The sequence below is a fragment of the Lynx canadensis genome, chromosome B3, assembly GCF_007474595.2.
Source record: "Lynx canadensis isolate LIC74 chromosome B3, mLynCan4.pri.v2, whole genome shotgun sequence".
NCBI classification, from domain to species: domain Eukaryota; kingdom Metazoa; phylum Chordata; class Mammalia; order Carnivora; family Felidae; genus Lynx; species Lynx canadensis.
In genome coordinates, this window is record NC_044308.2 from 124,528,867 (window position 1) to 124,545,831 (window position 16,965).

Below are 16,965 nucleotides of genomic sequence, written 5' to 3' on the forward strand. Positions count from 1 at the left end.
CATTATACATAAATCACTTGTATTTCTATACACTTGCATCATCAATCCAAAACTAAGTTAAAAAGCCCATCTTGTTTACAATAGCATCAAAAGAGTAACACATATTTAAAAAGAAAAACATACTTTTAAAAAGAAGTTCAAAATTTATACTCTGAAAACTACAAAAAACTGTTGAAAAAATTAAAGAAGGCCTAAATAAATGAGAAGATTTTACATGTACATACACGAGAAAACTTAATATCATTAAGGTATTAAGAGAAATACTCCCCAAACTGATCTACAGATTTAATGCAATGCCTATCAAAATCCCAGCTGAGATCTTTGGAGAGACTGACAATGTGATCTTAAATTTCATATGGATATTCAAGGGACCCAGAATAGCCAAAAACAGGTGTTGAGAAAAGATCAAAGTTGGAGGAGTCACACTTAACTGATTTTAAAACTGACTAGAAAGCCAGAGTAATCAAGACAGTGTGGTACTGGCATTAGGACAGACATAGATCAGTGGAATTAAACCCATACATATATATTGTCAATTGATTTTCAACAAAGGTTCCAAAAACAATCTGATGAGGAAAGATCAGTCTTTTCAACCAATAGTACTGAGAAAACTGAATATTCACATGCAAAAGAATAAAGTTGGACCCATACTTCATACCATCTTCAAAAATTAATTCAAGGGGCACCCGGGTAGCTCAGTTGGGTAAGCACCCGACTCTAGATTTTAACTCAGGTCATGATTTCATAGTTCCTGGCTTTGAGCCTCGCGTCAGGCTCCAAGATACCAGTATGGAGCCTGCTTGGGATTCCCTCTCTCTCCCTCCCCCTGTCCTTCCCCCACTCTCTCTCTCAAACTAAATAAAGTTTTCAAAAACTAACTCAAAATGGGTCAAAGACCTAAATGTAAGAACTAAAAACAGCAGATTCCTAGAAGAAAGCACAGGTGTAAGTCTTGGTAACCTTGGTCTGGCAACCTTGATTTCCTAGATCTTACACCAAAAGCACAGACAACCAAAGAAAAAAGCTGTTAAGTTAGACTTCACCAAAATTAAAACATTGTGCTTCAAAGATCACAATTAACAATGTGAAACAACAACCCATTGAATAGGAGAAAATAATTGTAGACCATATATCTGAGAAAGAACAATTTAGAATGATACATAAAGAACTCAGTAATAAAAAGACATAATGGGGGCGCCTGGGTGGCTCGGTCGTTTAAGCGTCCAACTTCGGCTCAGGTCATGATCTCACGGTCCGTGAGTTCGAGCCCCGCGTCGGGCTCTGTGCTGACAGCTCAGAGCCTGGAGCCTGTTTCAGATTCTGTGTCTCCCTCTCTCTCTGCCCCTCCCCTGTTCATGCTCTGTCTCTCTCTGTCTCAAAAATAAATAAACGTTAAAAAAAAAATTTAAAAAAAAAATAAAAATAAAAAGACATAATGAATTAAGCAAGAGACATTTCTTCAAAAAACATAACACAAATGGCCAATAATCACATGAAAAGATGCTCAGAATCATTAAGCATCACAGAAATGCAAATCAAAATCACAGTGAGATTCCATTTCACACCCAGCAGGACAGCTAGAATCAAAAAGACATATGATAACAACTGTTGGTATGTGTGGAGGAATTAGAGTTCTTATATAATGATGGTAGGAGTGTACAATCATGCAGTCACTTTGGAAAACCATCTGGCAATTCTTCAAAAGGGTAAACATAGTTACCATATAACCCAGCAGTTCTACTCCTGAGTATATTTTTAGAAGAAACGAAAACATACAGTCATGCAAAAACGCGTAACCGAATGTTCATAGCAGCATTATTCATGATAGCCAAGAAATGGAAAAAACCCAAATGAACATCCACTGATAAATGGATGAATAAAATGTGGTATATCCATACATGGGACTATTATTTAGCAATGAAGTGAGGTCCTGACACATGCTACGACATAGATGAGCCTTGAAAACATTCTGCTAAATGAAAGAAGTCATTCATAAAGGACCACATACTGTATGATTTCGTTTATAGGAAATGTCAAGAACTGGCAAATCTATAGAGATAGAAAGGTTACTTGTTGACTAAGGCTATAAGAGGGGTGAGTGGGATGGACAAATTTAGGAGGTGATAGCTAAAGGGTCCATATTTTCTTTTAGGGTGATAAAATATTCCAAAATTCATTGTGGTTGTGGCATCACACCTCTGTGAATACACCTAAAAATAATGAGTGATACAGTCTAAATAGGTCAATTGTATGATATGTGAATTATATAACAATTCAGCTATTTAACAATTAACAAAAGGAAGAAGGTAAATAAGGGACAGAAAAACTAATTAAAATTAAATCTCCTTGTGGAGATGACACCTGGCTTTAGTATCTGCTACATAATTTATGGGCCTCTGTCCTACCTGAATGTCACTAGATAAAAACAGGAAGTCCCCAACTTACTTTTCTCTTTTTATTTTTTAATGTTTATTTATTTTTTGAGAGACAGAAACAGAGCATGAGTGGAAGAGGGGCAGAGAGAGAGGGAGACACAGAATCTGAAGCACAGGCTCTGAGCTGTCAGCACAGAGCCCGATGCGGGGCTCAAACCCATGAACCGCGAGACATGACCCGAGCAGAAGTCAGATGCCTAACCAACTGAGACACCCAGGCACCCCTTGGAAGTCTCCAACTGAAACTGAGTTGTGTGGGGTGCATGGGTGGCTCAGTCAGTTAAGCGTCCGACTTTGGCTCAGGTCATGATCTTGCACCCTGTGAGTTCAAGACCTGCCTCTGGCTCTGTGTTGACAGCTCAGAGCCTGGAGCCTGCCTCAGATTCTGCATCTCCTTCTCTCTCTGCCCCTCCCCCACTCATACTCTGTCTCTCTCTCAAAAGTATATAAACATTAAAAATTTTTTTAAAAATAAATTGAGCTGTGGACTTCCAAATATGATTGTAAACTTTAATTAAGACTGCTTCATTTCCCAATATCCATTTTGAAATTCCCATGCAAATACAAAAAGATAAAAAGCTTCCATAGGACAGGAAACCAGGAAACATAGTCAACTCTCTACCAAATAAAAGGAACATTTTCTACTACAACTTTTTTCTAAATAAAGCATGGAGGCAGAATATAGGGTCAAAGGTCAGGATGAGTCATATACCACCACCCCCACTGAACCACAATATGAGAGAGAGAAGGAAATGAATTGGACTATTCTTTCAAAAGCACACTCTATGGAGACAGTGGAGCACATGTTGGAGGCTGGAACTCAGGAGAATGTTACCAATATTCAAAACAAGCAAAAATGACATGGAATGGACCCAAGTGTGTGTACTTGAGACTTAAATGTTAGGGGGAAAAGAGAGAAAGGAATCAGTACTGGTGTTTCTAGCTGAAGAAATGTGAAAGAGGAAAACTAGAAGCAAAGATTTAGGGGTTAAAAAGTTAACAACAGATTGGAATAAGCTGAACTTGTTAGGACTAACACAGAGAAATGTAAACGACTGGTTGGATATATAGATCTAAAGCTCGAGAGATATGGATAAGAGATACAAAGTAAAGAATCAACAGCATCAAGGCAAAACAGCCCATGGAGTGTCTATGGAGACAAGAGAGAAGAATTTAGAAGAGATGAACAGAAGAGAAACGAAAAATAAAGCTGAGAAGTAGTTGGAAAGGCAGGAAGAAAATCCGAGTTTTGCAAAGGAAGAAAATGAAAATACTACAACAGGATGGATATGCTTAGTGTCAAAGACTGCCAAAGGAAAGGGCCACTATATTTAGCAATTAAAATACGCATCTTTATCAAAAACAACTGGAGTTCAACCCACCAAACCAATACAGGACTGAAAATATGAATGCCAAATTGTTGATGATGATTATGCCCACTCAGGAGAGAGGTGTCAAGAGGGAAAGGAGAACATATATTCCAAATTTATTCTCCATACTTCTATATTGCTAAAGTCTTGAAAATGAAAATATGTTCAATGCACTATGTAATAAAAAATTATTCTAGACAATTTAATCAGTAGTTTTAGATATAAGTCAGTTGGAAAATTATTCTAAAACATCACTACCTAAGTCATTTATTAATTGATATTAACCAGGCAAAATAAAAGAAAGTCTACACTATTGCTGCCTGCTTCTATGTCAAAACTACAACCTGAATAGGGGCACCCGGGTGGCTCAGTCGGGTAAGCGGCCAACTCTTGATTTCGGCTCAGGTCATGATCTCATGGTTTGTGAGTTCTAGCCCCATGTGGGTATGTGCTCTGAGCACAGAGCCTGCTTGAGATTCTCTCTCCTTCTCTCTGCCCCTCCCCCACTCATGCATGCATGCTCTGTCTCTCAAAATAAATAAATAAACTTAAAAAAAAAAAAAGAAACTACAATCTGAACCTTTTGTTCACCTTTGATCATACCTTTTGTTTACCTCATCAAACTTTAGCAGTTACTCAAGAAAAATAAATAAATGGAAAAGCCCAAATAATTATCGTATTATGCAAGGGAAAAGGGGAAAGTTAGATGTATAATTTCTGGAAAAGATATATTTTCAACCAAGTCTTTTTGCTACTTATTTGGCACCTTAAACATGTGCACATCTTTATCCTTGAATGTTAATGAATTTGATATACTAAATCCTTAAGACTTTTTTCAAGAATTTAAACATATTCTTCAATTTAAAGTACCCCGGGAGTGGATGTGTGTTCATGTTTGTATGCTCAAACACACACTAAAACCAGTACACTGTTTTGCACATAGTGAGGACAGGACACATGCAATTAAGTGAAAAATTAGATGCCATTAAGTTCTTGTAAAGAGGTAGCACCTTGTGTTTAATAAAACAGAAAAATAAAATATCTTGAAAACAAAAAAAATCAAAAAAAATTTTTTGTATTATTATATTAAGAAAGTTTAATGAACATTCATAAGTAACACATTTAGGACCTGAGCACTATTGATTTGGATTATAAAAATACAACCAGGAAGAAGGGCTGGAAGGATGGTCCTTCTAATAGGATTATGTCCATGGTTCTTCTCAGATCCAACAGTTTCTTATCACATAAGAATGAAACACTAATGTTATCAGATCTTCTGATACCTCAAAAGGAAAACAAATTCCATGCTGTAAGTACGCAATTGTAAAGTTTTTTTAAATGTTCGCTACCAATTCTCTGTTTTAAAACCAATGTGGTCTAAACAAAGTGAGTCTTTTGGGATCACCAGTTTGAATCACCCTGTTTAATCTGTTCTTGCCCAGTGATTTAAATGCAAATTTAAAACATAACGACTCATTTCCCTGTTCTCAAAGATTTCCTACTTACTCCATCCTAATCTTTGGCCTGTGCTCAGTACCATTGCTAAGGGTTGATAATGGAGAAACAAAAAGATATGTTGTCATAACAATAATCGTACTGATTTTGGTAAAAAAACAAAACAAAACAAAAAACCCACAATTTCTGAACCAAAGCATTAATCAGGTTTGATATGTGTTATGGACTAATTGTACCCCCTCAAGTTTACATGAAGTCCTAACCCTCAGGTGACTCTGTTTAGAAATAAGGCCTTTAGGGAAGTAATAAAGGCTAAATGAGGTTACCACAGTAGGGCCCTCATCCTATAGGACTGGCATCACTATAAGAGGAGGAAGAGACACTCTGTCTTCCAATACCCAATTCTTCCAATAATACTCCCATCCCATCCCCCCATAATGCCCGTCCCCCTACATGAGAGGTGGCCATTTACAAGCCAAGAAGAGGCCTCACCAGAAACTAACCCTGACACCTTGACCTTGGACTTCTAGGCTCTAGAACTGTAAGAAAATAAATTATCTGTTGTTTGAGCCACCAGTCTGTGGTATTTTATTATAGTGGCCTAAACAGACTGACCTATGGCTTCAGTTTATTCCAACAAAGCCTTTATTCCATCAACATACAAAATTTAAAAATAGGTTATAGTTAGATGCTTGTTATGAATTGAATATGTATGCAGAATATATTATTAATCCTACAAAACAAAATATCAACTTATGGAAATTTAATCAACAAATAGTCAATTATGAGAATCAGTGTTTGCTAGAGAAACACCCAACGTCTTTCATTAAACGCCTTGGAGAAACAGCTTGGAACACAGCATAGGAATAACTTTACCAATTCCAAATAATAATTACCTGACAAGGCTATTAATCACAGTGCAAACACCATTCTATTAACCACTCACAAGAGCATCTTAAAGATTACATAATAGGCTCATTTATTTAACTATATCAGCAAATATTGCTAAATAAACTATAATAGAGAAAGAATTTCTAAATAAGGCAGTCTTTTACCTTCATAGTTGACAGCTTGCAATTAGGTGGGAATAAGTATCTAGTAAAACAATCAAAATGATCTTTTTATCTGTAAGAATCCTCTAGTGAGATTTAGAGTAATAATATACTAAAGTCATTAAGGAATGACTCAAAGCCAAAACCAAGGGAAATAGAAAATTCGAATAAAAAGATTATAGCTGATAGAGTTAGCAATAATACCAGGGCCCATAATTTTGCTGCTTTTAACTACCATACTTCCTTTGCCACAACTCAAAAAACAATTTTGAGAGGAAATGTTAATAGAAAAACCAAAGGTAAAGGAAGACTATGGCAATTTCTGAGAATGTGCCAGGAAACCAAAACAAAAATTAAACTGAAGTGCAAAATTCAAACCCAAATCAACCTCAAAACCTCTTTTAGTAATATTCCCTCTGGTTTCCTACATAGTTATGAATAAAATCATGAAGAAAAAAAATAACTCCATAATAAGAGTTCATATGTAAAAATACAAAATGCTTTTCTTCAATTAAACTGAATGTGTTCCATACGCACAATCTAAAGTATCTTTAATGAATCAAGATACCTGAGTATTTGTATCTCATTTTGATGTCTACACTGGAAGGATAAAATGCTAGATGATTATTCACATCTTTCAACAAGAATTAAATATACTGGGTCTGATACTTCTCATACAATGGGTGTTTTAAAAAAATCCGTATCACTAAAAAGACAACATGCATAAAAGCAAGGTTTATATTCAAAGGTAGATTATACTACCAATCAAGAAAGACTGGCACAGAATTCAGAGACCCAGGTTCTAAATCCTTCTCAGTAACTAGCTTTATGTCATGAGGTAAACAATTCCCAGGGCCTCCTTCTCATCTATAAAACAAGGAAGTTAGACTACATGATTTCTGAAGCTGCTTCAGTTATAATATTCCAAAAATGGCAGGAAAAGCAATACCGGAACACATTATACCATTAAAAGTGGGACTCTTTGGAATGATATCAAACAGAGTAAAAAAGGAAAATCCCCCAATACTTTGGAAGTCTATTTCTTATCTATATAACCTTAAAAGTTTATAGTTCTGATCAAATAAAATATTTGAGAATTAGTAGATTTACTGAAATCTAATCTGCTTGCTATTTATTCTTCAGTGATATTTAAGCTGAGGAAGTAATCTGAGTAGAAAAAAATGTCACATTCCTAATTACTCTTTAAATATACATATATATATATATTTCCTATATATATATATATATATTTCCTATATATATATTTCCTATATATATATATATATATATATATATATATATATATATATATTTCCAAGAAGGAATATATATATGTGTGTGGGGGGGGGGGGGGGGCTTCCTGTCCAAATGGGACTTTCTAGACATCAATCCCAGTGCTAGAAACTCCTTCAGTACTTCTGCTGGCTTGCCTATCTAGGACTCTGCATGTTGATCTATTCACATACTGAGCTTTGAGTGGGATCTCCTACTTAGTCTTGAAAACCATAGATATCTCCTTCTCTACCACTCCATCTGACATAACATTAAACATCATCTGCATATTGTCACCAAAGCATTACTTCAATCTGTCCCTTCCTCTGAATCTCTACAATTTCCTTGGTTTGGACTTTCACCCCAGAGACTTTGGTCTCACCCAAAGACCTCTTAACTGGTCTTCCTGCCTTTAGTCTTCCCACTTCTACTCCACCTTTTACATCACTATCTGAGTAATGCTTCTAAAATAGGAGTACAAAGTTATCAGTATCCTGTTCAAATCTCCTTTGTGGTTCTCCCTAAATGCAGAACTGAAGTCAAACTTCTAAAATAGCATACAGTGTTCTTCTTAGTTACCTATGCTCTACCTCTTTCTAAAGCCTCATCTCTGCCATTCTCTGCCTCATATTTTCATCTTGTATTGACAAATCGCTTGGGGTTTCTTTCCATTTATCATGCTGTTTCTCTTCTATACCAGGCCTACAATTGTTTACTGTGCATGCCTGGTCTTTCCTCTTTATCTGCCCAGCTTCAAAATTCACTAGAGGGATCAGACTCCATGGTGGCCTCTGCACACCTGTATCACTGCTCTTAGACATAATATTGAAATTATCAATGTGTCAGCTTTTCTAGGAAAATAAACTGTTCCTCAAGAGAAAGGATCATGCCAAATTCATTATTATGCCCACAGCATGTAATCTAGCATCTGGCACACAGTAGCTAGTCAGTAAATTCTTGTTAAACTGAATAAAATTTGGCCTCTAAATGCCTTATTGGGATTTATGACAAAAACAAATCGCTGATCTATTGGAACGGATTGCCTGGTGTTCCTCAATGGTATTTCCTAATTCTCAATCCTCTTCCTCCCTGTATTATATGGTTCTTGCCATTCTTTGGTTATTTTACATATAAGCCTGGTGCAACTCTGAGTTGGACTTCATATTTATATTATGTAACCAATGTCGACAAAGCAACAGTGACCCTATCCTCACCCAGTCCCCTAGTTCTTCCAGGATTAACACTAACAGAAGAAATTCATTTGGCAGATTTATGAAAACAATTACCAAATGCCCTCAGAGGTCCTTCTAACACTGCAAGATGTCAGCATGGACTAGCTGAATAGCAATTCTACTTTCCATATAGTTTTTGTCCTCTGATTTCAGATCTTATCTTCAATACTTATAGAGCTGTCCAGTCATAGTTCATGGGAATTACAGTATTGTAGCCCATCAATAACCTAAGCCATCTTTCTGGTAAATAGATTCAATTCCTCCTTAGTCAGTTGGTCAGCGTGGTATTGCTTATCATGACCCTTTTACGCTCTACAGGAAGGGTTGTCTCATGCAGTATTAAAACTCGTCTGATCAGAAGTTCAATCCCATTAAATGATAAGGGAAAACTGCTCACTAGTTCCCAAATTAAAGAGCTATGATTAAGAGTCATCTCTGGCTCTCATAATTTAACTGAACAACAGCAGTGAAAGCTTTCTGTTCAGAAATGATAAAGATTTTAACTTGAAAGAAAATTCCAAGTACATTGCTCTTGTTGTCAGAATTGAGGAATCGGGAAAAAGAAACAAGAGAAATGAGAAATGCTTTATTAATGCACAACAGAAGTTTCTAGCCCAAAATTTCTGAGCCAGCAAAACATGTATATTCTGAATTTACTACGAAGGTGGCATAAATACAAGTTTGCATTTGGTTCTATCAAAAACGGTTAGGGATGAACAGCATCACTGTACTTAAAAAAGGAGGAAAGTTTTACCAGGTTGGGTAAATTTCAATGGTCAATCATAATGCTATTCATTTCTTATTAAGAATGCTTAAAAAAAAAAAAAAAGGTTTCCTTAAAGCACAGCTGGTCTTCAAAGGTGAATCATGTCTTTCTGTCAACTCCCACCCATACCTTGCCACCAAGTTCAAGGCATTATCTGTGTTTACTCAGGTATTCTCAACTTCTTACCATTATTTTACCTATAATTAGCCAACTAGAGAACTTCTATATATTTTTTGTATGATCAAGTTAAATACTGCATTTATGCAGAAACCACCTGTAACATGCTGGTGGCATCATACCCCCCTATCCTTCTAGTACTGATATCACAGTCAGTTCTTCCTCTTTTTGCATTTGTTAATGTTTATGTATTTCTATAAAAATATAACATACCTTAAGGATTTTTTAAATTGTTTACATTTCCATTTTCTTTATTAATTTCCATGGCTTGCTGACACTGATAACCCTCATGCCTATACACAAAAGAGCACATAATTGATAAATCTTGGCTAACTGAAGACTTTAGACAGCATCACACATAATGGTGAGAACATTAATTGTGAGTCTGACATGGCATGCGGTCCATGTTCCCATTTTTTATATGGCACCGGAAAAGTCATGTACATTTTCTAAAACCTCCCTTTTCTCATATATTTAAATAAGGATGCTGCACAAACTTAAAAGTTCTTTCAAATAATAAAATCCTAAATTGGACCACAATTGTTCAGGTTTAAAGTACAGCTGGTTTTCTTTACTTTTTCCCCCAAGTTTATTTATTTTGAGAGAGAGAGAGAGAGAGAGAGAGAAAGCGTGAGCAGTGGAGGGGCAGAGAGGGAGGGCGGGGAGAGAGAGATCCCAAGCAGGCTCCACACTGCCAAGATGGAGCCCAATGCAGGGCTTGAACCATGAGATCATGACCTGAGCCTAAGTTGGTCGATTAACCAACGGAGCCACCCAGGCGCCTTAAAGCTGAAAGAAACTAGCCTGGGAAGGAATGCAAGTCCTTGAGCATCGACACTTGGAAAAAGACATCTACATCTTACGTGGCCACGAATTTCTATATATTTTAATCAAGGAATTTCCAAGTTGATCTGATAGACGAAGATAGCAGGTAATTATCCCATAGTGCAGAAGAAGCTTTTTGCTAAAATTAGCAAATTGTTCAATTTTATTTAGATTTGCTTACCTACCCTTTAAATTTAAATCATCATGCAAAAGAACCATGAAGCAAGAAAGGTTGGTTATAGCAGCCCTGACTTTCGTACACTTCCAGAGACACTGCCTATCCCAAGGAAAAGGCAGAAGAATTTGCTTCTTTGACAATCTAGTTTTACTACTTCAACAGTTTTACCTTCCTTTATTTTCTCCTTCTGTACCTATACAGTTAAGCTAATTTGTAAATGTTAAACTAAAGAAACATGGAAGTTTCTTAAATTCATGACAATGATGTCTTCCCCAGCAATGAAGTATTACAGCTGCATATGCTCTGTTCAATAACAAAATGGTATGGTTAGCCCAAACAGGACACCTTGAAGGTCATAAATACTATGATAACTTTAGGATTTAAAAACAAATTACCTTGCTTTCTGCTAACCAGCGATGTGGGTCATAATTAATATCAGGACCAGATGAAAAAACCTACAGAAAAAGGAAATAGTCTATTAGAAGTAGAATTTTCTCTGAAATAACCTTACATAAATGAAATTCTTCACCATAACACATAAAAGTTTAATCCCTAAGTTTAAAGGCTTAAAAAGAAGAAAGTTCATTATCAAGTACGCAACTAATTCCAAACCACCGCTTATTATGTCCATTTATGTACACGTGTATATACGTATGTACTCATTGAGAGTAAATATTTGGCTCATATATAGAGGCACATATCAACTCTCAAGCGTTATCATTGCTAGAATCGTTAGAGGCTGATTCCATGGACTTCTGTCAGGCAGCTTCAATCAAACCAGTTTTTCATTTTTTTGTTTGTTTCTTTTCCTCAGTCTTGTTCCACATAATATATTTCACAGTTGGTTAGATGTAATTACATGGAAACTTAATTCTTTGTTTCTTTTATCCTTCTTTAATTTTATACTGTGAGGGCCATTTTGTCTCATTAATGGTTGGGTAGAATTGACAGCAACTAATCAACATGATTTTGTGCAAATGTTGCTTTATATTTCATGATGGTAACAAAATCCTACAATAAATAGGTTCTGTATACCAGCTGCCTTGATTTCCTTCATACTAACTCATTTATAAAATCCATTGCCATCTGGTTCTGCCTTATTACTAATAAAATGATGTTCAAAGGCTGTCAATGACTTTATGATTCTAAACACAAATTTTTTTTCAGTTCCTACTTGCCTTGAAACAGGTGCTACCTATGATATTTTTACAGGACTCCTTCCTAGAAATGTTGTGTAAAAATATCCTGTCCCTCTGCAAGATGTCTATTCCTATTCTCAAATACTTCCATACTTCCTGATGTGTGTGCACATCACTCCCCTAAGGAATATCATTAGGTGATTCATTTAGACACATGAAGAATGTATAATGATGCTGACCATATGCCATAAACAAACATGTTGTATTCTTAGCTCCCACTTTTCTCTCCTCCACTTTTCTTACCATCCAAATCTCACGCAACTCACAGACCGCCTTTCCTTCAGTCAAATTCTGCCTATTCTAGCTTGTGGTGTTTTCTTCCTCTTTGAACTCTGCTATTTGCAAGCATCCATTTCTCACTGATTATGATGTTTTCATTATTCTTTTCCATTTATCTGTGTCACAGTTTCAATTAAATCTTCAGTGACCTAAGATCTAGTGCTAAAGATTAAAGTTTAAAATAATTTGACAGGAGTACAAATAATATTCTCATTTTGTGATTTTTTACAAATTTATATATAGTGTTTAAGAAACAGCCTGTCCACTTACAAGTGATGTGACTTAATTTCTCTAAGCTGCAGGTTATCATCTATAAAGTAGGCAAACTGCCTCATAAGGTCAAGGTACAAATTAAATAAAATGAGGACTGGCACAGTATCTGGCACAGAGAACATCATTATTACTACTAACTGCATATAAAGATGTCATCATCAGAAAATAGACTTCCAGTTCGATGGTAACAAGAACACTACAACAACAATTTGTCATAAACAGATGAATAAAAAAAAGAATATATACATAAATATACAAATATATATGAATATATGACAAAAAGGGCACTACATAATAATGACAGCTAGCATTATCTGAGTATTTACTAAGTGCAAAATATTTCACTCCATAATATGCACCTCATATATCTTATTTTACTTTACCCTCAAAATAAGCTAACTTATAAATGGGACATGAATTCTTAAAGAGAAATTACCTAAGTTGTCCAAGGTCACACATTAGCAATTTAGAGAGATGTAATTTGAACTTACATCTGTCTTGATCCAAAGCCTATCCTCTTTATGCTCTCCAAAGAGTGCATACTCAGAATAAGTGTTATAAGAAAAGCTCTTCAATCATCGACAATTGGTTTGTGAAAATGATGTAACTTTAATTCAGGCAATGCCTAACTCAAATTCAAACAATTTCCTAATTGTTTTATAACAGTGGTGGCTTATTAAGTGTCCGTCCTTAAGTTTTCTAATATTATATGCATTTACTAAAGTGGGATAAGTAATAAATAGGGTGGCTAGAAAAAGGTAATTAGAAATAATACCAACACTCCCAAGTACTTTTCTCAGGCTCATTTGTTACATATCTATTATCCAATTCATATCATAGCTGTCACTACATAAAATGGCTTAAAAATTTCATCCACAATATTTCAAAAACAAATGACAAAGAATAATTGGAATTATTCCATTTTTTAAAACATTTTATAAGGACCACCACTCTCCCTTAGATCTCTGAACTGTAAGGCAAAGAATTTTATTTTAACAACACCTTGGGTAGTTTATTTGAGGAGAACAAATGTTATATTCTTGGGTATTCATTTTCCCCCCAAGTTTATAGGACGGTAACAACAGAAATTATTAATGGAAAGAGACCCACAATGAAAAAAACTGTGCTCTTAAAAAAAAAAACAAAATAAATAAAACAATATAATTTCCATTCTTTTAGATTTACTTTCTACCCATCACTTGGATTGAATTAGTCTTTCTCTAGGGACAAAGTGTAAAGATCCATTACCACAGTCACTGCTTTCCTATTAAAGAACAGGGTGCTTTTTGGAATATGTTAGAAGGATCATTTGTGCCTCAAAAAGAAATAAGAAAATATTTAAGCAATCTGCTATCTTCTCACTATGTTTTAGGCTGTAATTGCCCATAACAAGGTTCATATATCTTATAGCATGATCCAAATGACTCCATTTCTACATCTTGATTGAAAATAAGCTGTCTTGACACAAATACTTAAATATAGAATAAATATTTCACTATTTTTTAACTTTTTAATAAATATTTATTTATTTTTGAGAGAGAGTGAGCGGGAGAGGGACAGAGAGGGGGACAAAGGATCCAAAGTGGGTTCCGTGCTGACAGCAGACAGTCTGATGTGGGGCTTGAACTCACGAACCCCAAGACTATGACCTGAGCTGAAGTCAGACACTCAACAGACCTAGCCAACCAGGCATCTCAATATTTCACGTTTAAAAAAAAAACGTTTAAAAAAAAAAAAAAAAAAAAAAGGAACACAATACAATACAGCAGTGTACAAAGAGGTGCTTATCTTCAAGGAATTAAGAACATACATGATTAATTCTGTTTTTATTCATCATTTCCCTAGCACTATAAACTGAATAGCAATATTCCATTTTAAAGACAGAAAAACTAACTTAAGTATAATTTGTTTAAAAAAGGAATGCAAATAGCATCATGGTTACTTGTTTAAGCTCCAGAGTTAGACTCCCAAGGTTTAAAGTCCTGGTTCTAGCATTTAACTGGATATATGGCGAGGGGCAAGTTACTTAACCTCTCCAAGCCTTGCTTTCTCAGGCCTAAAATTGATTTAATCAGAGTACCTAAAGGAAAGGGTGGCTTTAGGGGTTAAGGGAGAGAATGCACATATGTAGCTACCACAGTACCTGTAATGTAACTAGTCCTCAATAAATATTAGCCATTAATACACTAGCAACAACAAAAATGGCCTGATAACGACAACCCAGGCCTCTTGACTCCAAGGATATTTTTTTAGTCAGAACTGCTGCCTCTCTCATAAGACATTTTCTTTTCCAGAGTGAGATAGAGGCAATTCAATGAAATAATGATACACGTTCTCTCCCACAACTGTGCAATAGATACGGTATCTCATTTTAAAAAATGCAAGATGTTATTTTGTTTCATAAAACTTTCCAGAATAAAAATGTGACTACCATGTAACCATGCATTAAAATCTTATTATAATTATATATTAGGAAACTAACTGAAAGGCACAATGAGAACTCATAATTACTTTCAATTTCTCCATCGAGTCCCTGGAGAAGGTTTTACAAGCTGCATCAATTTCTTTTCCTATGACACCAAGAATGGATTCCTGTTCAGTCTCCAGGCAAAGAAGTTGATCCTTGAGCTGCAATCTGGCCTCTTCCATCCTCCTTAAGTACTCTTCTTCATTGCTTATATGCTTTTCCTAAAACATGGATAAGAAATAAAAACAGAATTAAGTAATGGCAAGAAACGCTTGCAATACCTGTGTAGCCAACTCAAAGGAGTGTGTAAGGAACCACATCTGACTTTGTCAGTCTCTTTAGTAAAAACATTTTGCCTACTCATCAGCTGAGGTCAAGTTACAGAGAATTCAGAAGAAGGGCATTGAGGAAACTGGGTGAGTGGATACTTGGCAAAGAAAATTAAAGTAATTCTGTAACCAAAAGAAAAAGAAGTTTAAAGAAATCCTTCACATTTTAGTAACATAATGCCATTAACAGATTGCAGAGTAACAGCTGACGCCACAAACGGACTTGGAGCTTTCAGTAAATATTAGCAAAACGCTAGAAAAGTAAAATATAAAATAAGATTGTTAGTATCTTCATTTCAGAAAAAAAAAATGTTACTACCTTATCTCATCAAAACATAGATTTTAAAAAGGCTAAGTTTTCAAATACAGTCATACTTCATAAATGCTTTGAGTCATGTAAATTTGATCAAAGCAAGACAGAGGTACTTCTCAAAAGTAAGCAAAAATATTTAATGAGAAGAGATTTCTAAGCATCATTTAGGAGATTACAAAGACTTGGGGGCCCCCTCTAGGCAAAGCAAGTCCCAATCATTACGGCTTCACAATTTCATTACTAGAAAAATTCAAGTGGTGTTGCACACACCTGAAGGAAGGTCACAAAATCACTAGAATGTAGTGTAAACAGTGGCCCAAAAAGTCATGGTGGCTGGCCAGCTTTGCTTTCACTCATTACACAGCGACCTCATCATCTTTACCTACCCTAGCAAATACAACATAAGCAAGGAGATGATGTGGCCAAAAAATCCAGCTTGAAGTTAAAAGAACAAAGAGATGTGCTCAATGAAAATTCATCACGAGAGGAAAAGATAGCATTTTACCAGAATCACCCAACATTTCCTTTCAATCCAAATTACTTTTGCAAAATAAATGAAACCCTCTGCCCACAAGAAGAGAGTCCTCGCACAACCTGTCTTCTGCCCTTCTGTCCAGCATCGCCTCCCTCCTTCCCACTCTCTCTGACTGCAACTACTTGCAGCTTCTCCGACATGCCTGTGTACGTCTCCCCACCCCCATCTGATGTGTATGACTCTGCCTGAAGCTGTGCTATTTGAAAATGGGGCCAGTAGCTCAGAGGCGGCATTTATCCTGATGACTACATCCTCCTGGTCTGTAGCTCAGCTTTGTAAATTTAGGGACCGGATTTTCTTTTCTTTTTGGTACTCTGAGTGGAGCCATCTTTCAGCAATAGAGGAACGTTAAGCTCACGAGAGACTAATGTACAAACTAGAATGCCACTCAATTAACTACATCAGCTTACAATAAGAACCGTAACTGCCATGCAGATCAGAATGTTCGTGTCAGCATAACCAGTATATGTTCTCCCTGCAGACCAATCTGGATGGGAAGGCAAATTATAATCAGAATGTTGCTTAATTAATAGGAAATTGTAGCGAGGGGAGTTTGTTTTATGAAACAATTCACAAATGGTATCACGTTAACGGCAGCCTGGCGTGTCCATCTACACATCAGAGATGTACAAACCACAAAAACGAGTGCTCCATTCTCCTGGGTGGTGTTTGGATGCAGACTGCTGAAGTACATCTCCCTAACTTTCTCCTTTGTTCACGTTGTTTCTGCCCTCCTACCATTCAGTTTCTCTCCCGCCTGATTGATACTGCATCTCTTTAGATACACTGCTATCTTCACAGTCTTGCT

General features: G+C 35.9%; 1 protein-coding gene across 3 annotated transcripts in view; it reads right to left on the reverse strand.

The window, feature by feature from the left end:
- Window positions 1-16,965, reverse strand: part of CEP128 (centrosomal protein 128) — a 382,829-nt gene that overhangs the window by 218,994 nt on the left and 146,870 nt on the right. For all 3 annotated transcript variants that reach the window (XM_032593431.1, XM_032593430.1, XM_030319713.1), the window contains 2 exons: window positions 15,025-15,201; window positions 11,158-11,217 (listed from right to left, as the gene is read on the reverse strand). In XM_032593431.1, coding sequence (XP_032449322.1) covers window positions 11,158-11,217; window positions 15,025-15,201 — 237 coding nt within the window. The remainder of the gene's footprint in view (window positions 1-11,157; window positions 11,218-15,024; window positions 15,202-16,965) is intronic.